The 24199-nt window shown below is 48.9% G+C and overlaps 1 protein-coding gene across 1 annotated transcript in view; it reads left to right on the top strand.

Moving 5' to 3' along the window:
* The window catches only part of SLC4A8 (solute carrier family 4 member 8), a 626941-nt gene that overhangs the window by 384948 nt on the left and 217794 nt on the right, over positions 1–24199 (top strand). The window contains exon 14 of the mRNA XM_069230889.1: positions 20718–20963. Within this exon, the coding sequence (XP_069086990.1) occupies positions 20718–20963 (246 nt within the window). The remainder of the gene's footprint in view (positions 1–20717; positions 20964–24199) is intronic.

The raw sequence follows: 24199 nt of genomic DNA, 5'->3' as shown, positions 1-24199 counted from the left end.
CATTTCTGAAAACTAGAGACCTAGGGGAATCCAAGATGGGGTGACTTGTGTGGCTCGGACCAGGTTCTGTTACCCAGAATCCTTTGCAAACCTCAAAATTTGGCTAAAAAAACACATGTTCCTCACATTTCTGTGGCAGAAAGTTCTGGAATCTGAGAGGAGCCACGAATTTCCTTCCACCCAGCGTTCCCCCACGTCTCCCGATAAAAATGATACCTCACTTGTGTGGGTAGGCCTAGCGCCCGCGACAGGAAACGCCCCAAAGCGCAACGTGGACACAGCCAAATTGGTGAAGGAAAACAGAGGTGTTTTTTGCAAAGTGCCTACCTGTAGATTTTGGCCTGTAGCTCAGCCGCCACCTAGGGAAACCTACCAAACCTGTGCATTTCTGAAAACTAGAGACCTAGGGGAATCCAAGATGGGGTGACTTGTGTGGCTCGGACCAGGTTCTGTTACCCAGAATCCTTGGCAAACCTCAAAATTTGGCTAAAAAAACACATGTTCCTCACATTTCTGTGGCAGAAAGTTCTGGAATCTGAGAGGAGCCACGAATTTCCTTCCACCCAGCGTTCCCCCACGTCTCCCGATAAAAATGATACCTCACTTGTGTGGGTAGGCCTAGCGCCCGCGACAGGAAACGCCCCAAAGCGCAACGTGGACACAGCCAAATTGGTGAAGGAAAACAGAGGTGTTTTTTGCAAAGTGCCTACCTGTAGATTTTGGCCTGTAGCTCAGCCGCCACCTAGGGAAACCTACCAAACCTGTGCATTTCTGAAAACTAGAGACCTAGGGGAATCCAAGATGGGGTGACTTGTGTGGCTCGGACCAGGTTCTGTTACCCAGAATCCTTTGCAAACCTCAAAATGTGGCTAAAAAAACACATGTTCCTCACATTTCTGTGGCAGAAAGTTCTGGAATCTGAGAGGAGCCACGAATTTCCTTCCACCCAGCGTTCCCCCACGTCTCCCGATAAAAATGATACCTCACTTGTGTGGGTAGGCCTAGCGCCCGCGACAGGAAACGCCCCAAAGCGCAACGTGGACACAGCCAAATTGGTGAAGGAAAACAGAGGTGTTTTTTGCAAAGTGCCTACCTGTAGATTTTGGCCTGTAGCTCAGCCGCCACCTAGGGAAACCTACCAAACCTGTGCATTTCTGAAAACTAGAGACCTAGGGGAATCCAAGATGGGGTGACTTGTGTGGCTCGGACCAGGTTCTGTTACCCAGAATCCTTTGCAAACCTCAAAATGTGGCTAAAAAAACACATGTTCCTCACATTTCTGTGGCAGAAAGTTCTGGAATCTGAGAGGAGCCACGAATTTCCTTCCACCCAGCGTTCCCCCACGTCTCCCGATAAAAATGATACCTCACTTGTGTGGGTAGGCCTAGCGCCCGCGACAGGAAACGGCCTAAAGCGCAACGTGGACACAGCCAAATTGGTGAACGAAAACAGAGGTGTTTTTTGCAAAGTGCCTACCTGTAGATTTTGGCCTGTAGCTCAGCTGCCACCTAGAGAAACCTACCAAACCTGTGCATTTCTGAAAACTAGAGACCTAGGGGAATCCAAGATGGGGTGACTTGTGTGGCTCGGACCAGGTTCTGTTACCCAGAATCCTTTGCAAACCTCAAAATTTGGCTAACAAAACACATGTTCCTCACATTTCTGTGGCAGAAAGTTCTGGAATCTGAGAGGAGCCACGAATTTCCTTCCCCCCAGCGTTCCCCTATGTCTCCCGATAAAAATGATACCTCACTTGTGTGGGTAGGCCTAGCGCCCGCGACAGGAAACGCCCCAAAGCGCAACGTGGACACAGCCAAATTGGTGAAGGAAAACAGAGGTGTTTTTTGCAAAGTGCCTACCTGTAGATTTTGGCCTGTAGCTCAGCCGCCACCTAGGGAAACCTACCAAACCTGTGCATTTCTGAAAACTAGAGACCTAGGGGAATCCAAGATGGGGTGACTTGTGTGGCTCGGACCAGGTTCTGTTACCCAGAATCCTTTGCAAACCTCAAAATGTGGCTAAAAAAACACATGTTCCTCACATTTCTGTGGCAGAAAGTTCTGGAATCTGAGAGGAGCCACGAATTTCCTTCCACCCAGCGTTCCCCCACGTCTCCCGATAAAAATGATACCTCACTTGTGTGGGTAGGCCTAGCGCCCGCGACAGGAAACGGCCTAAAGCGCAACGTGGACACAGCCAAATTGGTGAACGAAAACAGAGGTGTTTTTTGCAAAGTGCCTACCTGTAGATTTTGGCCTGTAGCTCAGCTGCCACCTAGAGAAACCTACCAAACCTGTGCATTTCTGAAAACTAGAGACCTAGAGGAATCCAAGATGGGGTGACTTGTGTGGCTCGGACCAGGTTCTGTTACCCAGAATCCTTTGCAAACCTCAAAATGTGGCTAAAAAAACACATGTTCCTCACATTTCTGTGGCAGAAAGTTCTGGAATCTGAGAGGAGCCACGAATTTCCTTCCACCCAGCGTTCCCCCCACGTCTCCCGATAAAAATGATACCTCACTTGTGTGGGTAGGCCTAGCGCCCGCGACAGGAAACGCCCCAAAGCGCAACGTGGACACATCAATTTTTTTCATTGAAAACAGTGCCTACCTGTAGATTTTGGCCTCTAGCTCAGCCGGCACCTAGGGTAACCTACCAAACCTGTGCATTTCTGAAAACTAGAGACCTAGGGGAATCCAAGATGGGGTGACTTGTGTGGCTCGGACCAGGTTATGTTACCCAGAATCCTTTGCAAACTTCAAATTCTGTCTAAAAAAACACATTCTCCACACATTTCGGTGACAGAAAGTTCTGGAATCTGAGTGGAGCCACAAATTTCCTTCCACCGAGCGTTCCCCCAAGTCTCCCGATAAAAATGATACCTCACTTGTGTGGGTGGGCCAGGTGCCTGCAACAGAATAAGGCCCAAAACTTGTAGAGATAGAGGGGATAGCACAGCAAGTTTATAAGGACATATTCTTTTCTTTAGACTGACTCTGCTTTGGGGACTCACATAAGTGAGGTGTCATTTTACTTGGGAGGCTGAGGGGAACACTGGGGAGTAGGAATTTTGTGCTGGAGTGGTGATCCTACGAAGAAAAGTCAGGAAAATATGCTTTTTTTAAGCACATTGAGGTTTACAGAGGAGTCTGGGTAAGAAAATGTTGGGGGAACCACGCAAGCCACACCTCCCTGGACTCCTTGGGGTGTCTAGTTTTATAAAATGTCTGGGTTTGGTAGGTTTCCCTAGATGAAGGCCGCACACAGGACCAAAAACATAGGTGCCCTCTCCCCCCCCAAACACAGGTAGTTTTGTAATATATCGTTTTGATGTGCCCACATACGTCCGTGATGTGCCAAACACTAAAATTTTGAAAAGAAACACAGTTAGGTTATGTGAAAAAGACCCTTCACCCACCAACAAAGTTGGTGGCATGCTTCATCATCGGGGTCCCACCTGAGGCACCTAGCGTGTCACAGGTGTGCTGCGACGCCTGATTACAGCGGAGCAGGGTTTGTCCTTTTTACCACACATACTGGTTGGATTTGGCACGAGGGTGAGTGATGGTTCAGTGGATCAAATTTTACTAACAAGAGCTTTCACAAAAATGAAATGCACTGTTAGTAACTGAAAGGCAAAAAACTGAACCAATGACTCACAGCTCGTGAGCTGTAAAGCCACGACAAGGCACCAACCGCTTTACAGTCCATTCACACAACTTTCATACATGACACACACAAGGCCATTCACACCGCCAGCCACGGGCCCAGCACATTACAACACTCACATCGACAGACAGCGCCACTCAAGGGCCCATCACTTACATACGCCCACGTGCCTGATACAACAATCACACCAGCTGATGGGAGTGTGTGGACTGGTGTTTGGCTGGCAGTGTGTTGCAGTAGCCAACAGCAAGTCAATATGTACACTCTCAGCCAAGCCCCACTCCACCCACAATGGCATCATTTTTTTTTTTTTTTTTTTTAACAGAGGAACCCCTAACTAAGTAGAAAGAATTACAAAACTACAAACACAAAAGCTCTAACTAAGAACATGACAGAAATGCTAACCATGAAACTAAACACATGAAAATACAAAACAGACATGAGTTTACACTCATGGTTGTTCCCAGAAATTCTTCTGGGTGTGGTAATTCTTAAAACAAGCACCGACACACAGCCCAGGCTTGGAAGGACAATCCGGGCAGTACATTCGAGACTCCCTCCGGATACCTCTTCGAAAACACACTCTACATTTCTTAGCTGGAAAGTCTTTTTTGGGTGTGGGAGGAATGTGCTCAGCAAAGTGGCGATCTTTCAATCTAGCCACATCCTCCACCACTGCTTCTCTAGGAACTCTGGCCTGTTCCACCACAATAAGGCTCTCTATCACTGACTCCTGAAATTTCACAAAAGTCATCTTTGACTCTGGAGACCTATCCCTAAACACAATAAAAGCATTGAAGGTTGCTAAGTGGAAGAGGTGAAGTGCTAACTTCTTATACCAAACGTAAGACTTACGAATAGCAGTATAAGGTTCCAACCTCTGGTCAACTCTATCTACACCTCCCATGTGCTTATTATAATCTAAAATGCACACAGGTTTGCGCACTTCAGCAACCTGGCCCCAAACAGTCACAGGGGAAGTACTCTCATCATGGATGGTACTTAGCATGTAGACATCCCTCTTATCTGAAAATTTCAAAGCTAGCAGCTCCTCGTTCCGTAAGGCACAGCACTGTCCTCTCTCAAGTTTTTTACAGACAAGCTCCCTTGGATAGCCTTTCCGGTTAGAACGGATTGTGCCACAAGCAACTGTGTCCACTCTAAACAATTCCTTGAACAATTGCACACCAGTGTAGAAGTTATCTACATACAAATGGTGACCTTTGTTGAACAGTCGTCTACCAAGATCCCACACAATTTTCTCAGTAACTCCAAAAGTGGGAGGACAACCAGGGGGGTCAATATTGGAATCCCTACCAGTGTACACACGGAAACTATACACATATCCTGTCCTACTTTCAGACAGCATATACAATTTAATTCCATATCGTGCCCTTTTGCTAGGAATGTACTGCCTAAAAACCAAACGACCCTTTAAGAGGACCAAAGACTCGTCCACACTTAACTCTTTGCCTGGAACATAGACCTCCGAAAACCGATCTACAAAATGATCAAGGACAGGCCTAATCTTAAAAAGACGGTCAGAATCTGGGTGATCTCGTGGCAAGGCTAATGCATTGTCAACAAAATGCAGCATCCTAAGAAGAAGCAAATACCGATTACGACTCATGGTCGCTGGAAATATAGCTGTTGCCATCAAGGGACTAGTAGACCAATAAGAAGCCAGTGACGGCTTCCTTATCAACCCCATCAAAAAAGTCAAACCCAAAAACTTTTTTAACTCCTCCAAATTAGTGGGAATCCACTGGGCAGCTCTAGAGTGTGGCCTAAGTCTAGCAGCGTTGTCCCTCAAATGCTGCTCCGCATACAAATTAGTCTGCTCAACAATCTCTTCCAAAAACACATCATCCATGAATAACTCAAAGAAATTGATAGGCATAAAGTTCTCTGTATTGGCGTTACACCCCGGGAGACCAGTAAAGGCAGGCAACTCTGGCTGCTGCATGTTTGGGGCAACCCAGACATCAGGTCTTATAACGGGAAACCTTTCAGCCCCAGGTTGCTGCACTATTGGCACATCAATGTCCTCCTCTACAACAGGCCCTTCATCTGCACTGAGTGTGGCTTCATCATCAGAAGATTCCCCTCCAAGAGAAACATCACTGCCAGAATCTCTGACTTCCTCCTCTGCCTCAGATGCAGAGTCTGTCTCATAGTCATGATCAGACTGTGACTCAAAAAGCATACCAACCACCTGCTGAGCGGTCATCCTGCGGCTAGCCATGATATCTCCTGCTAAAATTAACTGGACAAATTCACCACCAACAACCAGCACTGTGTAAGACAAGTGACAAAGTGTAGCTTTGTTAGTAAGAGTTGTAAACTCAAAAACTATACCGCTCACTTGCCTGAAAAAGCTTGATTCACCAGCAACTACACAGCAATCACCAATGATATCCCACTAAAAATAAAGAAAGAAAGGCAAATTAGAAATAAGACAAAACAAATATCATTGTGTACAAACCTAAGGACAATTTCACACACAATCCTGCATTTAGTACACCCCCTACAAACATGTCATTCATGCATGGCAACAATACTCCTTTGGAGTAAATTGTTTTTACTTACCTAAAACATGCAACTGTGCAAACTGCAGGTCAACCACCGCCAAAACCGCAAGGAGCCACAGCAAATAAAGCAAAAGTTTTGAACTAGAACAAAAAGGAGGAAAACATTTTTTATCACAAATGCAAAGACTTCTTCAGTTGACAAACACCCCACCATCAAACATTTAAAAATTGGTGCCTAAGTGGATTCTGCCATGGGGCAGATGGGCCTACTAATAAAATAGACCTGTCTACTCCAAGGAAGCCAGAAAATACCTTTAGTAGTGTGTCCCCATGGAGAGCGACCCTTGCCAAAGGGGACAGCCCTAAAAAAAAAAAGCAAAAAAACACACACAACACTATCCCTGGTGCCTAAGTGGCTTCTGCCCCCCTTGGGGGCAGGTGGGCCTAAGAAAATAGGCCCATCTGCCCCCAGGGGGTGTAGAAATGGGCAACAGGTCAATGCCCCCCTTGGGGGGGCGCCCCGTGACCAAGGGGACGCCCCCCCACAAAAAAAAACAAATTAAAAAAAAACCCTGGCGTTCTAGTAGTTTCTGCCCCCCTTGGGGGCAGACCAGCCTAAAAATTATAGGCTGATCTGTCTCCAAGGGGTGCAGAAATGGCCTGGGTACATGTGCCCCCAAAGTGGGGGGCGACCCTTGCCCAAGGCCCCACCCATCCACTAACACACACACACACACACACACACTATCTCTGGTGTCTAAGTGGCTTCTGCCCCCCCTTGGGGGCAGGTGGGCCTAAGAAAATAGGCCCATCTGCCCCCAGGGGGTGTAGAAATGGGCAACAGGTCAATGCCCCCCTTGGGGGGGCGCCCCGTGACCAAGGGGACGCCCCCCCCCACAAAAATAAACAAATTTAAAAAAATCCCTGGCGTTCTAGTAGTTTCTGACCCCTTGGGGGCAGACCACCCTAAAAATAATAGGCTGATCTGTCTCCAAGGGGTGCAGAAATGGCCTGGGTACATGTGCCCCCAAAGTGGGGGGCGACCCTTGCCCAAGGCCCCACCCATCCACTAACACACACACACACACACACACACACACACACACACACACACACACACACACACACACACACACACACACACACACACACACACACACACACACACACACACACACACACACACACACACACACACACACACACACACACACACACACACACACACACACACACACACACACACACACACACACACACACACACACACACACACACACACACACACACACACACACACACACACACACACACACACACACACACACACACACACACACACACACACACACACACACACACACACACACACACACACACACACACACACACACACACACACACACACACACACACACACACACTATCCCTGGTGTCTAAGTGGCTTCTGCCCCCCTTGGGGGCAGGTGGGCCTACAAAAATAGGCCCATCTGCCCCCAGGGGGTGTAGAAATGGGCAACAGGTCAATGCCCCCCTTGGGGGGGCGCCCCGTGACCAAGGGGACGCCCCCCCACAAAAATAAACAAATAAAAAAAAAATCCCTGGCGTTCTAGTAGTTTCTGCCCCCCTTGGGGGCACACCAGCCTAAAAATAATAGGCTGATCTGTCTCCAAGGGGTGCATAAATGGCCTGGGTACATGTGCCCCCAAAGTGGGGGGCGACCCTTGCCCAAGGCCCCACCCATCCACTAACACACACACACACACACACACACTATCCCTGGTGTCTAAGTGGCTTCTGCCCCCCTTGGGGGCAGGTGGGCCTAAGAAAATAGGCCCATCTGCCCCCAGGGGGTGTAGAAATGGGCAACAGGTCAATGCCCCCCTTGGGGGGGCGCCCAGTAACCAAGGGGACGCCCCCCCAAAAAAATAAACAAATTTTAAAAAATCCCTGGCGTTCTAGTAGTTTCTGCCTTGGGGGCAGACCAGCCTAAAAATAATAGGCTGATCTGTCTCCAAGGGGTGCAGAAATGGCCTGGGTACATGTGCCCCCAAAGTGGGGGGCGACCCTTGCCCAAGGCCCCACCCATCCACTAACACACACACACACACACACACACACACACACACACACTATCCCTGGTATCTAAGTGGCTTCTGCCCCCCTTGGGGGCAGGTGGGCCTAAGAAAATAGGCCCATCTGACCCCAGGGGGTGTAGAAATGGGCAACAGGTCAATGCCCCCCTTGGGGGGGCGCCCCGTGACCAAGGGGACGCCCCCCCACAAAAATAAACAAATAAAAAAAAATCCCTGGCGTTCTAGTAGTTTCTGCCCCCCTTGGGGGCAGACCAGCCTAAAAATAATAGGCTGATCTGTCTCCAAGGGGTGCAGAAATGGCCTGGGTACATGTGCCCCCAAAGTGGGGGGCGACCCTTGCCCAAGGCCCCACCCATCCACTAACACACACACACACACACACACACACACTATCCCTGGTGTCTAAGTGGCTTCTGCCCCCCTTGGGGGCAGGTGGGCCTAAGAAAATAGGCCCATCTGCCCCCAGGGGGTGTAGAAATGGGCAACAGGTCAATGCCCCCTTTGGGGGGGCGCCCCGTGACCAAGGGGACGCCCCCCCACAAAAATAAACAAATAAAAAAAAATCCCTGGCGTTCTAGTAGTTTCTGCCCCCCTTGGGGGCAGACCAGCCTAAAAATAATAGGCTGATCTGTCTGCAAGGGGTGCAGAAATGGCCTGGGTACATGTGCCCCCAAAGTGGGGGGCGACCCTTGCCCAAGGCCCCACCCATCCACTAACACACACACACACACACACACACACACACACACTATCCCTCGTGTCTAAGTGGCTTCTGCCCCCATTGGGGGCAGGTGGGCCTAAGAAAATAGGCCCATCTGCCCCCAGGGGGTGTAGAAATGGGCAACAGGTCAATGCCCCCCTTGGGGGGGCGCCCCGTGACCAAGGGGACGCCCCCCCACAAAAATAAACAAATTAAAAAAAAATCCCTGGCGTTCTAGTAGTTTCTGCCCCCCTTGGGGGCAGACCAGCCTAAAAATAATAGGCTGATCTGTCTCCAAGGGGTGCAGAAATGGCCTGGGTACATGTGCCCCCAAAGTGGGGGGCGACCCTTGCCCAAGGCCCCACCCATCCACTAACACACACACACACACACTATCCCTGGTGTCTAAGTGGCTTCTGCCCCCCTTGGGGGCAGGTGGGCCTAAGAAAATAGGCCCATCTGCCCCCAGGGGGTGCAGAAATGGGCAACAGGTCAATGCCCCCCTTGGGGGGGCGCCCCGTGACCAAGGGGACGCCCCCCCACAAAAATAAACAAATTTTAAAAAATCCCTGGCGTTCTAGTAGTTTCTGCCCCCCTTGGGGGCAGACCAGCCTAAAAATAATAGGCTGATCTGTCTCCAAGGGGTGCAGAAATGGCCTGGGTACATGTGCCCCCAAAGTGGGGGGCGACCCTTGCCCAAGGCCCCACCCATCCACTAACACACACACACACACACACACACACACACACACACACTATCCCTGGTGTCTAAGTGGCTTCTGCCCCCCTTGGGGGCAGGTGGGCCTAAGAAAATAGGCCCATCTGCCCCCAGGGGGTGTAGAAATGGGCAACAGGTCAATGCCCCCTTTGGGGGGGCGCCCCGTGACCAAGGGGACGCCCCCCCACAAAAATAAACAAATTTAAAAAAAATCCCTGGCGTTCTAGTAGTTTCTGCCCCCCTTGGGGGCAGACCAGCCTAAAAATAATAGGCTGATCTGTCTCCAAGGGGTGCAGAAATGGCCTGGGTACATGTGCCCCCAAAGTGGGGGGCGACCCTTGCCCAAGGCCCCACCCATCCACTAACACACACACACACACACTATCCCTGGTGTCTAAGTGGCTTCTGCCCCCCTTGGGGGCAGGTGGGCCTAAGAAAATAGGCCCATCTGCCCCCAGGGGGTGTAGAAATGGGCAACAGGTCAATGCCCCCCTTGGGGGGGTGCCCCGTGACCAAGGGGACGCCCCCCCACAGAAATAAACAAATAAAAAAAAATCCCTGGCGTTCTAGTAGTTTCTGCCCCCCTTGGGGGCAGACCAGCCTAAAAATAATAGGCTGATCTGTCTCCAAGGGGTGCAGAAATGGCCTGGGTACATGTGCTCCCAAAGTGGGGGGCGACCCTTGCCCAAGGCCCCACCCATCCACTAACACACACACACACACACACACACTATCCCTGGTGTCTAAGTGGTTTCTGCCCCCCTTGGGGGCAGGTGGGCCTAAGAAAATAGGCCCATCTGCCCCCAGGGGGTGTAGAAATGGGCAACAGGTCAATGCCCCCCTTGGGGGGGCGCCCCGTGACCAAGGGGACGCCCCCCCACAAAAATAAACAAATAAAAAAAAATCCCTGGCGTTCTAGTAGTTTCTGCCCCCCTTGGGGGCAGACCAGCCTAAAAATAATAGGCTGATCTGTCTCCAAGGGGTGCAGAAATGGCCTGGGTACATGTGCCCCCAAAGTGGGGGGCGACCCTTGCCCAAGGCCCCACCCATCCACTAACACACACACACACACACACACACTATCCCTGGTGTCTAAGTGGCTTCTGCCCCCCTTGGGGGCAGGTGGGCCTAAGAAAATAGGCCCATCTGCCCCCAGGGGGTGTAGAAATGGGCAACAGGTCAATGCCCCCCTTGGGGGGGCACCCCGTGACCAAGGGGACGCCCCCCTACAAAAATAAACAAATAAAAAAAAAATCCCTGGCGTTCTAGTAGTTTCTGCCCCCCTTGGGGGCAGACCAGCCTAAAAATATTAGGCTGATCTGTCTCCAAGGGGTGCAGAAATGGCCTGGGTACATGTGCCCCCAAAGTGGGGGGCGACCCTTGCCCAAGGCCCCACCCATCCACTAACACACACACACACACACACACACTATCCCTGGTGTCTAAGTGGCTTCTGCCCCCCTTGGGGGCAGGTGGGCCTAAGAAAATAGGCCCATCTGCCCCCAGGGGGTGTAGAAATGGGCAACAGGTCAATGCCCCCCTTGGGGGGGCGCCCCGTGACCAAGGGGACGCCCCCCCACAAAAATAAACAAATTAAAAAAAATCCCTGGCGTTCTAGTAGTTTCTGCCCCCCTTGGGGGCAGACCAGCCTAAAAATAATAGGCTGATCTGCCCTCAAGGGGGGCAGAAATGGCCCTAAAAGACATGCCCCCCAAAGGGGAGCGACCCTTGCCCAAGGGGGCGCCCCCCCATCCACTACACACACAATCCCTGGTGCCTAAGTGGCTTCTGCCCCCCTTGGGGGCAGATGGACCTAAAAAAAAATAGGCCGATTTGCCCCCAAGGGGGGCAGGAAAGGCCAACAGTTCTCTGCCCCCTTGGGTGGGCGCCCCTTGCCCAAGGGGGCACCCCCCCCCACATAAATACACATAAAAATAAAAAACCCTGGTGATCTAGTGTTTTCTGCCCCCCTTGGGGGCAGATCTGGCTAAAAAGTAGCCAATCTGCCCTCAAGGGGGGCAGAAATGGCCCGAAAAGACATGCCCCCCAAAGGGGAGCGACCCTTGCCCAAGGGGGCGCCCCCCCCATCCACTACACACACAATCCCTGGTGCCTAAGTGGCTTCTGCCCCCCTTGGGGGCAGATGGACCTAAAAAAATAGGCCGATCTGCCCCCAAGGGGGGCAGAAAAGGCCAACAGTTCTCTGCCCCCTTGGGGGGGGGGGCGCCCCTTGCCCAAGGGGGCACCCCCAACACATAAATGCAAAAAAAAAAAATAATCCCTGGTGATCTAGTGTTTTCTGCCCCCCTTGGGGGCAGATCTGGCTGAAAAGTAGCCAATCTGCCCCCAAGGGGGGCAGAAATGGCCGTAGTAATTGCCCCCCTAAAGGGGAGCGACCCTTGCCCAAGGGGCCGCTCCCCGCGTGCCAAAAACCGTAAAAAACAATGAAGAAAACAAATCCCTGGTGTCTAGTGGGCATTCCTTGCGATCGGGCAGCAGGAATGCTCAAAGAGACACCGTGGAAAAGGAAAAGCCTTTCCTTTTCCCCGGTGCCTCTTTAGCCCCAACCCCCCACCCACCGGGAAGAGGAACTCACCTCTTCTCTCGTCGCCGCACAGGAAGCAAATGGCTTCCTGTGCGGCGAGGAACCCATAATGAAGTCAGCGCGTGATCGCGCGCTGACGTCATTATGGGGGGGTGGGATCCCCGACTTTGGGGGGTGGGAGGGAAGCACACAGAGGGAGCGAGAGCGCTCCCTCTGGGCTGTGTGCCGAGGACGTAGTGGTTACGTCCTCGGCACAGCAGCACTGTGCCGCGGGACGTAACCACTACGTCCGCGGCACAGAAGGGGTTAATGGATGCTTGTTTCTGTTTTTTGAGTGCGGTGTTTTGTGGTTCAAATCATCAACAACGTTTAGGCCGGGGTCTCCGGGGGGAGGGTGGGGGTGGAGGTACCCTCAATCCATGATTCAGTGGGGGTCCCCATGGTCCAGTAATTATAAAGTGGGGGTCCACAGAAGGCAATAGTTTAAGAACCACTGCCCAACAGCTTGGTACCCCAGCATTCCTGGTCCCCACATATTTTTTGAGTTGTTGTGGTGAAATAGGTGACGGGAGAAAATTAGATTAAAATTACCATTGGGTGCAGTGATCATTCCTCTATACAAATGCAAGATGGGAGCACAGAGGAATCCCAGCTGTGGTTCAGAGTGTACTCTCCTCTGATCTGAATGTTAAGTGCCAAGTCCTGGCACTTCGTTATCGCAGGAGCCCTTTGTATGTCAGGTGAGTGATCTTATCTCCTTAAATCTGCTTTGGTGGAAGTCTTCCTGTCCTAACATTTTCCAATCATACCCCATTTATCTGCAGTCTCCCTGTCCTAGTGAATGTGTTTCTCAGTGTGTTTGAATTGGGTCTTTCTAGCCCTCAGATTGGTGTGTTTCCAGTCTGTGGGATTGTATCTGTTCTGATTTACGATTAGGGTGTTCCTGATGATGGAGCATCAGCTCTCCCTGTATAGTGATATTTAGTGTCCTTGTCTGGTTCATTCCCATATGACCTGTCCGCTAATAGCACATGGTGTTCCAATGTCCCCATCACCTGTTTCCAAGATCAGGTAAAGAGGCTGCACATAGGATTCCAGTTATGCTCTTCTGAATAGCTCCGGGCAGGGCATTCTTACAATGGTTATATTGTTTGTGTTTTTTAACACACCGAATGAATGTGCTCTGTGGGTTTTGTGCTCCTTACAGCATGCACATGTCAGTCAGTGTCCCTCACTGTGTGTTGGGGCCTGCCTGGCTAAAATAATATATATTGGCCTCCATGCCTCATTGTGAGTATCCGTGTTTTGTTTTTCTCCCAGATCCGTTTGTCAGTCCCCCTCCATCTCAGGGCATAAGTGTCTGTGTCAGTGTGTTCTCCTCGTTTCAGTGTACATGTCTCTCATCAAGTGCAGTTTTTTGGTCGCCATGTACCCATATTCACATATTCCCCATTCCTGTTTAAATGTCTTCTCAGTTCTCGCTCTATGTCCAATTGTCTGAGTGTCAACGTGTTCCCTGGTTCCTTGTGTTCCTTGTGTTTCCTTGTCCCAGTGTTGGTATCTTCCCTGTTGGCGTGTATCTCCCTGTTCTAGAGACTTCTTGGAAACAAAGTGTTTGTCATGTGTTTCCAGTACTGGTGTATTTCCTGACCCTCTGACAGGATAGACTCTGACCTACAGCAGTGTGTTATCTTGCATTGCCCCCCCAATGAGAGAATTCCATTTTCTAAGTACCCCTAGCCAGGTGGCCCCTTTCTGTCCGTCCCACAATGTATGTTATCCCAGTCCCCAGTAGATAGTTTTCCTTGCATAAAAATAAGTGCCCTTTGTTCCTTTGTTCACTGTGCACATGAGGGAACTGAACTGATTCACAGCTACATGCCAAATTTTGTCAATGGATGGAGCAGACTGGCCTACTGCAGAGACTCCAATTCTTTCTCATTGTTCGTGAGACTCACCCATTTGGTGTTTGGTTTGAGCTCTCACTCACTCACAACATGATAAATTTCACATCTGGTGAGAAGACATAGAACCTGAACTTTAAGCATGTCTCTGTTCAGAGCTCAGTTGTGTACAGAGTAGCTCGTGGGAGCTGTAGAGGCTTCGAAAAGCCATTCCACCACAAAGGAAACCCTTCTAGAGACCCCTTAAGAGACCCCTTAAATTGACGGGTAGAAGGGCTTAGGACTCTACTACATAATACTTCACTTTTGTAATCCGCATATCTACTTTAGTGAAATTTAGGTGTTAAGTTATTTAGGCTGTCATTCTGACCGCGGCGGGCGGCGGGCGCTGCCCGCCATGCGGTTACCGCCGAATGACCGCACCGCGGCCCGCGGCGGTCATTCCAGCTTTCCCGCTGGGCCGGCGGGCGACCGCCAAAAGGCCGTCCGCCGGCCCAGCGGGAAAGCCCCTGCAACGAGGAAGCCAGCTACGAATGGAGCCGGCGGAGTTGCAGGGGTGCGACCGGTGCAGTGGCACCCGTCGCGATTTTCACTGTCTGCAAAGCAGACAGTGAAAATCTTTGTGGGGCCCTGTTAGGGGGCCCCTGCACTGCCCATGCCAGTGGCATGGGCAGTGCAGGGGCCCCCAGGGGCCCCACGGCACCCGTTCCCGCCATCCTGGGTCTGGCGGTGGACACCGCCAGAAACAGGCTGGCGGGAAGGGCGTCGGAATCCCCATGGCGGTGCTGCAAGCAGCGCCGCCATGGCGGATTCCCTGGCCAGGGGAAAACCAGCGGGAAACCGCTGGTTCCCCTTTTCTGACCGCGGCTTTACCTCCGCGGTCAGAATAGCCCAGGAAGCACCGCCAGCCTGTTGGCGGTGCTTCTGCCGCCCTCCGCCATGGTGGTCATGGACCGCCAGGGTCGGAATGACCCCCTTAGAGTTTTTCTATTTTCTTTATTCAGTTATTTCCCTGATCACACATCTGATGTTGTCATTTATTTCAGCATTTGTATGACATCCCTTTCTGTGATGTCATTAAATATGCTAAATAGTTCTTGCTCCTACAAATTCCTAGAATATGAGAGCTCTGCTTACTGTTAACAGAATATCCGTGGCAGGAAGACTTCAGGCAGGCCGCCCATCCACCTTTGGTCAATAAGACACTCTTACCCTTTGCATACTGGCAGCCTGGCCCAGTGTGCATGGAGGCCGTCAAGCAACCTCCAGCCAGTACCTTAAACTGTCAGTTAACCGTTACTATAATGCGTAGTGCTGCCTCCTATGGGAGCCAGTAGGCACATGTGCACAGGACCTTCTGCCTCTTAATAATGGCCAAAGCCGGTCTGGCCGTACTGGGCATCAAGCTCTTCCCCGGGAGGCTGGAAGTGCAGGGGCCAATTTTGTTACTAGGGGCTGGTTTTGTAGCAGTGCAGCAGTTTTAAAATCACCCGCTGCAGAGTTCCTTATATAGCCAGCAGTTTTCAGGCAATGATAAAAGTGTCTAGATATCTTTGATGATTAATGTACCTGCTTGAGAGAGACCGGGGCTTTGTCTAGTGGCAGTTTTGACTCATTTAAGGTAGCGCAGAGAGTTTATATGCCTGCTGCAAAGAATGTGTACCATGCAGTTCACAGAACAGTATTTTATGTCCATAGTTCAGTGGGTTACTGCTTTTGCCACAGAGATCCTTTTGTTACTGTGCAGTTCATAGGTTACAATTGTAATCTACCACTGTGATCTGCCATCAAAGAGTTCCATGCGAACTGCAGGGTACAGATTAGGAAGTTAAGTTTCTTTCCCCTTCATTGATTACCCTAATGTTCCTAAAAGGGATTTGTTTAGGTAGAAATGAATTCTTGTTAGTAAAGCCATCCCTAATCACTCTGTTAGATTATGAATACTGAGTTTATGCTTCTCAAGACCAAGCACCATTAAAGAATGCCTACCAGTATGGATGAAATGTTAATCCTAGACCTTGTAGCCCCCTGTGTCTTATGTAATTTTTTTTATACACTATTTACACATGTATCATTCATTGTCTCCATATGTTTGTGTCATGTAAAGAACTCCAGCACCTTACACTGGTATGAGAGGCACTATAAAAGAAATGCAGTGTATGTGAGGGGAGGCTATGGTGAGATGAGAGGCACTTTTAGAGGGTGATGGTGAGGTAATCATTGAAGAGCCCCAGTAAAGATTGTTGTATCCTGGTGCACTGTAAGGTCATCATTTACTATACTTTAAAAGCTAATACAATTGAATATATAATGAAAAATGTGTTGTAGAATGCACAATGTATGCCACTGTTTTCCAAATTTTCTGGAGGGGCAAACCCCCCCTCCAAGCTTCCCTTGTAGTGTTCAGGTTCACTCACTGCACTCACTTGCTATGCACCGTACGATTGCTGATCTGACACAATTTGCCAGGGCTGCTTTTGTTCCCAGTCCAGCCCTGATAATGGCAATAATCCCAGTGGCTAAGTCTCTGCAATCATAAAAGCCCTCATTCCCTCTGTAGGGAGGGAGCCCTGGGATTTCCTGCAAAATCTAGATGAAATCATTTATCAGAGATTAAGAATTGTGTATTTGCTGAAAATGCATACTCAGTATGTCAAATAAAAAATAAAAGTTCAGATCCTCCTACCTTGCAGTAGATGCAACCCGCACAAAGTTGTTATAGTCACCTATTAAGTATTTGCCTTGCTGCGAAGTGATTCAGGTATACCTAGAAGCAGTAGTACTGTTGCTTTCTGGGTATTTAAGTCAATCTGTGAAATGTTTTTCGATTATCTAGAAACAGTAACACTTTCACTTGATAGGTATTATATGCCTGTTGAAACATCAATATTGTTTCGTTAAATATATTGTAATTATGTTTTGATGTGCCAGAACTGCCATAATGGTATTTCAGCTTTCAGTCTATCTACGAAGTACTGTTGCTGCCCCTCTAAAACAATTGCAATCTTCACTGAATAATGGCAATACTATCCATTAAATAGTGCTGTGGTCTTTCTGATAAATGATGGCATGGCTTCTTGAAACTTGTTACTGTCTTTCTTACAAGATATGTCGAAATGTGTTGCATCCCTTCTACCTTTTGGCGCAGTTTTCCTCGCAGTGTATTGCAGTCTTTCTTATTAGAGTCCCATTCAAGTTATTTCAGTTTTTCTTGGAACTGGCAGTGCTGTTTGTCTGAATTGACATGCTTTCTGCTTTAGAGGTGTTTCAGCCTCTAGTAATTGTCATCAGCCCATTCAAATGTGTTCTGATGAAGACTTCTAACTCCAGGCACCAGATTGGATCTAAGGAATTTTGTAGCATTTCTCCACACATTGATAGGTAGCATTGTGCGGCTCCATGCTTACTCTATATTGCCATGGAACTGATGGAGTAGAGCCACATAAAAGTGCCACCTCTGAGTGATGATACCAGTTCCTTTCTTTCTGCGCCTTCCTATACAGATTTGGAGCTCCACTTCCACCTATGTCAGACATCTGGTGACTCCAAACAACTCTTTAAGCAATGTGCTAAGGATTGAAGTCCTGACTGAAAAGATTCAGGCCATGCTGTGACATCAGGAAGCAGACATCAATCATGGACCAGCACAAGGTGTGCTTTTGGTGCCTGCCCATCACTTGTTAAGTTTTTGTCTTGCTGCAGAGTGGCTCAATGTCGTGTGACACATATGCCTTAATGCAACCAAAGGCAATACGATCCTGGAGGCACAGATGTACATTGCAGTTGCGGTCTACAGAAAGGTCCCACTTCCACCCCACTTCCTACTCAAAATCTTTAGGTAAGTAGAAGTCCAAATGCAAGCACAATAAAGCAAAGTGTGACATTACCCCATCCCACCGCTCCTGACTCCAAAGAGAATGCACAAGGGTGTCAAGATTTGAGTCCTACTCCTTTGAGGTCCTCCTCCATGGTCCAGATGCACCTCAAGTTTCCCAGGCCATCATCTACCACACAGCAGATCAACACCTTCAAAGAGGACATGTACCAAATCATTAGTTAGCTTCCAGCTCCCTCAGGTGTGCCTTAGTGCCCCACAGAACTGCAGGGGCCTCCATTTGGGTTATTGCCTGTGAGTCCTTCCTGCAGCATCTGTTACGTTGAGATATGTTAACATGCCCATAGTGACTTAGGTACAGACTCCCTCTCTGACCTAGAGATCCATGCTGGTTCCTGTAATCCCAACACTAATATCAACTCCACCTGCACCAGTTTATAATCTGGTGCCGATGTCGGACAGTGAGACGATGTTAGCCCAAACTTGCACAACAAGTTGTCAAGCAGCTTGACTCCTTTGTCTCTACGGTGACACAACTATTAGCGGAGACTCCCTTTTCCTTTTGGTGCTAACTCTGATCCTATGCCAGAACTCTGTTCACCTGAAGTTACTGATAATGATGGTGAGTGGGATGGCTTACTCCCATATTATTATATTGATGATGCCTTGCACCTGGATTTAGAAAACACTAGTAGGTTTCATACCTCCCATGAAACATATTCTCCTTCCCTTGAAACACACTTGCACATGGACCACCAACAATGGAAAGTGCCTTATTTTGCAGTCATGGTGCTGAGGGCTGCTGGGGTACTAACATTACAACTGCCCTCAATTGAGACTAAGAAATGTTTTGACAGACATTTTGCAGCCGGTACTAGCAACATCAGATCCCTCACTTCCATTTTATTATGCCCTCACAGGTACTTTTATGGCTACTGTTAGAAATTGGGTATATAGCTGCCAGAGGTCTGCACTCTGTCTAAGTAGGGACCACAATCCTAGTCAGGGCAAGTAAGATGCACCCTAAAAGTTACCTGTGCTCACCCTCTGGTAACTTGGCATAGAACAGTCAGGCTAAACTAAGGTTGCAAGGTGTAAAGCATTTGTGCGCACACACACATAGTAACACAGTGAAAACACCACAAAAGGACTCCACACCAGTTCAGAAAATTTGCCAGTATTTATCTGAGTCAAACAAGACCAAAATTACAAAAAGGGCTGGCAAAGCAGGATTCTCAGCAGAGGAGTTCAGGTGCTGGTAGTAAGATGCTGGTGAAGTCTTTGATGTCCCTGAGACTTCAGAAACAGGAGGCAATCTCAGTCAGTCCCTTGGATAAACTTTGGATTGTGGGATGTAGAGAGTTAAGTCCAGTCCTCTCACTCCCATGCCAGAAGCAGCAGGCAGCAGGCTAACACAGCAGAGCAAACAGCAAAGTGGCAGTCCCTTCTGGCAGCCCAACAGTTTTTCCTCCTGGTAGAATGTCCTCAGTCCAGAAGTGTTCCGAGTATTTGGTGTCAGAGACCCATTTCTTATACCCAAATGCGCTTCTGAAGTGGGATAGACCTCACAGAGTTGTTTTGAAGTGCTCCAGTTCCCTTTCAGCCCAGTGCTGTCTGCCAGGAGGTCTGTGGAGAGTTATCAGTCCCTTGTGTGGGGTCAGGTCACTATCCTTTGTAGTGCGAGCCCCTCCACCCTTCCTGCCCAGGGAGGCCTATCAGTATGCCGATGGAATGCAGGGGCAGTTGAGTGATCTGTGTGTATGACTGTCTGGATGGAATGTACACAGGAAGCTGTCTTCTAACCTTATACAGATCAGACATGGGTTGGAGGCAGGCTCTGACACAGGATGGTTAAAGTAAGAAAATGCCAGCTTTCCAAAAGTGGCATTTTCAGACCTGCTATTTAAAAAATACTTTTACCAAAAGATGTGTTTTTAAATTGTGAGGATATATATATATATATATATATATATATACACACACATTCTAAACAACGTGTATATATATATAGATATACAAATTTTAAACAACTTATATATATATATATATATATATATATATATATATATATATATATATATATATATATATATATATATAAATTCTAAACAACTAATAAACCATATAAAAAAAAACTTACCTTAAAATTCGATGTTCAGGCAATCATTATTCAGGCAAAATTGTTGTTTAGACAATAGTTGTTCAGTACTTGGTTGTAGAGACTTTTTAGTTGTTTAGCAGTAGTGGTTTAGGCAAGTAGTTGTTTAGGGCCTAGTTGTTGAGGCTGTTTCCCCTGCTTTGGTATCTATTTTAAGGTGAGAAATCTGCAGTTAGGAGTATCTATCACAAGAACAAGTTACTTACCTCTAACACTCTTTTAGGTGGATACTCCTAATTGCAGTTACCACTTCCTTGTTCTGTGGAGTGGCCTCTTTTTGACATCTAAAAAGATCCCAGGTTAGTAATCAGCCATACTATTACTAACAATTGTTACACTGCGTGTGTAGAAAGGGAAAAGACCAGAAACTGACGTTAGCGTGTAGAGCTACTGCTTTGTCACTTAAGAGTCAATATGATGTCATGTTGAGTGATGTACTTTGCAGAAAGGAAGTTGATTTTCACATTACCTGCCCTGATGGTGCAGGACTTTAAGTGTTGTTGTCTTTTTTCTTATTTACCTTCTGGATCCTTCACCACATATCTATTTTGCTTTGTTTTAGGGAACAGGATCTCTCATACCTCTCCTTACGGGCTTGCATCGGCCTCTGGACAGCGTTTCTGTGCTTGCTCTTGGTGGCCACGGACGCCAGCTCGCTTGTCTGCTATATCACCCGCTTCACGGAAGAAGCCTTCGCCTCCCTGATCTGCATCATTTTCATCTACGAGTCCATAGAAAAGTTGATTCACCTAGGCGAGACGTATCCCATCCACATGCACAGCCACCTGGACAACCTCACCTTCTATTAGTAAGAGCTTCTTACGTGTGTTTGTGCAAGAAGTGATATGCTACTCCTTTAGTGATGGCACTGGGACATGCACAATCTTGGTTATTGGAACAAAGACTCAAATGTAACCAGGGCCACTGGAATTATGAAGTGATGGGGGGACCAACGAATGTGCTGGCTTGACTAAATATGCAACAGGAAAAGGGAAATCATGCTGCACAATGTGGTACATTCTTTAACCAGATTAATTTGTTCTAATGTCATTTTAGCACACATTAATACTGTCTGAGCAAACCATCAACCTCTTTAATTCCAGTGCAAACCCTTTCAACGGCAGTTAGCAACTGCAAAGTGACCAGTTAACTTTGCAAAGAGTCCGCCACTGCTCACTCCCATTTGTGGCATTTTTCGTAACTTTTGTTCCTTTGGGGCTAGAAAGAAGCATTTTTGGTTGGAATCTGCAAATTATGCAGCAGAGGGTGGATTATGTGGCAGCTGCCATGCCAGACATCATTTGGCGGAACACAGGGTAAGCAGGGGCTACTGGGCCAGGACAATGAGGACCTCTGATGTTCTGAGGTCCATCCTACTATAGCTGTGCAAACAGGGCCAAGTACAACCCTTCAGCACTAGACTCTCATTGGTAGCGATGGCAAACAGTCAAAGGGCTTCTTAGGGAGGTTAGGTTGGGAGTACAATAAGCTTAATACTCAACCGACACCCAACAGCACAGTAGCTTTATTGCTCAGCCCAATGCTTATCATTATAACCAAGAAGTTCTTTAACACACTATAAAACATAGTACTACAAACATTCAGGTACTATGAGTCTCTGATGCAGGGCGCCTGTCCTTTGGTGAGTTTTCCCCCTGTGCTCTCCCTTGAGCTGCTTTGCTGTGAGGGTACCCCAGTGTTAGTCTCAGGAACAGGTACAGTGCCCCACTCACGTAAGTAGTTTTGTGCCCTCAGTTTCAGTAGCCCACCAGTATTGGAGTCCACGGTACACTGTGACCAGGCTAACCACACTACAGTCCTGGTCCTCCCTCTTGGCAGAAAGATGTGCTGGCTGCAGATACCCCAGCCCACTGCTCCAGTCTGAGAAGCAGTTGCAGAACCACTTGCAGTGTCCAGAGTCAGCAGCATGAGCACAGCTGTCTTCTGTCTCCAGCCCTGTTCTTGGGAAACAGCGTCAAGTGCTGGCTGGGCCCTGCTGGTCCTGCCAGGGCCTCCATCACATAGATGTATTGATGAGTCAGAAGTTCAGCTCGTTGGGCCTACTGTGGTCACGGCAACCATGCAGTACACTTTTGGTCTCAGGGTGGATGGCGACAGTTGAGCTTCTTCAAGTCACTTCAGGGTTCAGCAGCAGTAGTGTTGTCTGATCGGGCACACTTCTGCTCAGAACCTTGGCCAGCCACACATGAATTCAGACACACAGTGGTCAAGTGGCTCGAGGCAGCAGCTTCACTTAGGGTGGCATAGTCTGCTTTAGCACAGGTTGGGTAAGTGCCACAGTCTATTGAAGCATATTTAGGCAGTGCCACTGGCTTGCCAACAGTCTCTTCTTTAGCTGCACAGACCACTTAGGAACACTTGCCAAAGGCCATGATAGTGAAGTCCTTTCTGGCATATTTGGCTCTGCCTCACAGTGTTAGAAATGGGGTTCCTGGTTGGCTAGGGCAGGCTCCTCAGCCAGGCAGTCACCACCACTCCAGTCAAGGCAAGGGAACTGCACACCTAAGATAACTCCTGCTCACCCCTCTTGGTAGCTTGGCACGAGCAGCCAGGCATATCCCAGAGGCAATGTGTAAAGCGTTTGCACAACACAAACAACGAAGTGACACAATAAATACACCACAAAAGACACTTCACAATCAGCCATATAAAAATAAACTGTATTGCATATAAACATAGACCATACCAACATAAATTAGTAATGCTGTACCAATCAGGGACTTGTCACATCATCATGAATGCCAACAAAGGAAAAACATTTCGATATTGTAAATGTCAGCAAAAACACCCTCCCTTTGCCTGCAATGCAGATTCTAAAATGATGCACGCATCCTGAAAATATACATGTCACCCCAACAAGGCTAGGACAGCATATGACATTACATCAGGGCATAAACAATGCAAAATGAGGGCAGAAATCTTGTGGTGAAATTCGGCACCTAAAGGAATCACCTTAAAGCACCTTCTATATGAAGGGCACCGCGCATCTGCGCTGATTCCATATGATGGGCGGTAAATACAACACACCCCATCCAGCTCAGGAGCTCCCATGCTCCTATAATAGAAAATAAGGTACTGAAGGTCTCAATAGGAATGGGACCTCCTTCGAGGATCCCCCTTTCCATCCTGCGAGCTGTACGGTGAATGCCCCAATAAAATGCCACCAGAAGGGACGGTGGCACGCACACTATAAAGTACGGGGGACCCTCCTGGGCTCCCCCTCTTGCAGGATTTCCAAAGGGGGCCGCTTCGGGTGTCCCTCTTAGGAGGGATATGGTAGGGATGACCCTCCTGGCTCTGAGACGTGCAGTCCAGCACTTTCACTAGGCCGGCAGGGCTCCTCTCACTGCTCTGCTCCTGTCACAGTGCTCCTGCTGAGCCGCACGTCTTGCAGCAGCACTCTAGGCCCACGTAGGGAGTGAGATACTCTTCTGCCCCTGATAGGCAATGACAGCCTCCCCCGGCCTAATCTCCTGGGGCTGCGGCCGTGATGGCACCACAGTAGGTGCCTGCTTGTGCCCCAGGGGTACCAACAGAAGCGCGCTTCATCTGCGCTACAGCAAAGGCTGCCGGTAGCTCCTCTCGTGCTGGCGGCATCTGTCTCTTCACGCTCTAGTAGGGGAAAGCGCTCCACATGCTCCGCCCTAGGCAAGCCCACAGGTTGTGCATGGCCCAGGGAAGCATCAGCCCACACAATGCGAGGCAATCCCTGGCACTTTTTCAGGGCTGACAAAATCACTTTACTCAGTGCAAGACAGTGGAAGGCAGAGGAAAAGGGGGCATTCCACCCAGCTGCCTAGAGACAACTGGAGAGCACCAAATGCAGGTAAAGCAGCAGAAGGCCAGCACATAGGGCTGCCAGGCAAAGTAGTGGTACCCTCTGCAGCTCAACAAGTACAGGCAGTAGTCCAGGGCCACAAATCGTACAGTCCAGATGACTGTTCCTTCCTGACAGCACACAGGCCTCAGGTGCAGCACGTCCAGCCAGTAGCATCTGGCAACAAGTTCCACACAGTGTCTGAC

Source organism: Pleurodeles waltl, chromosome 4_2, assembly GCF_031143425.1.
Source record: "Pleurodeles waltl isolate 20211129_DDA chromosome 4_2, aPleWal1.hap1.20221129, whole genome shotgun sequence".
In the NCBI taxonomy this organism is placed as follows: Eukaryota; Metazoa; Chordata; class Amphibia; order Caudata; family Salamandridae; genus Pleurodeles; species Pleurodeles waltl.
Note: the sequence above shows the minus strand (reverse complement) of the source record. Positions and strands in the feature narration are given on the sequence as shown.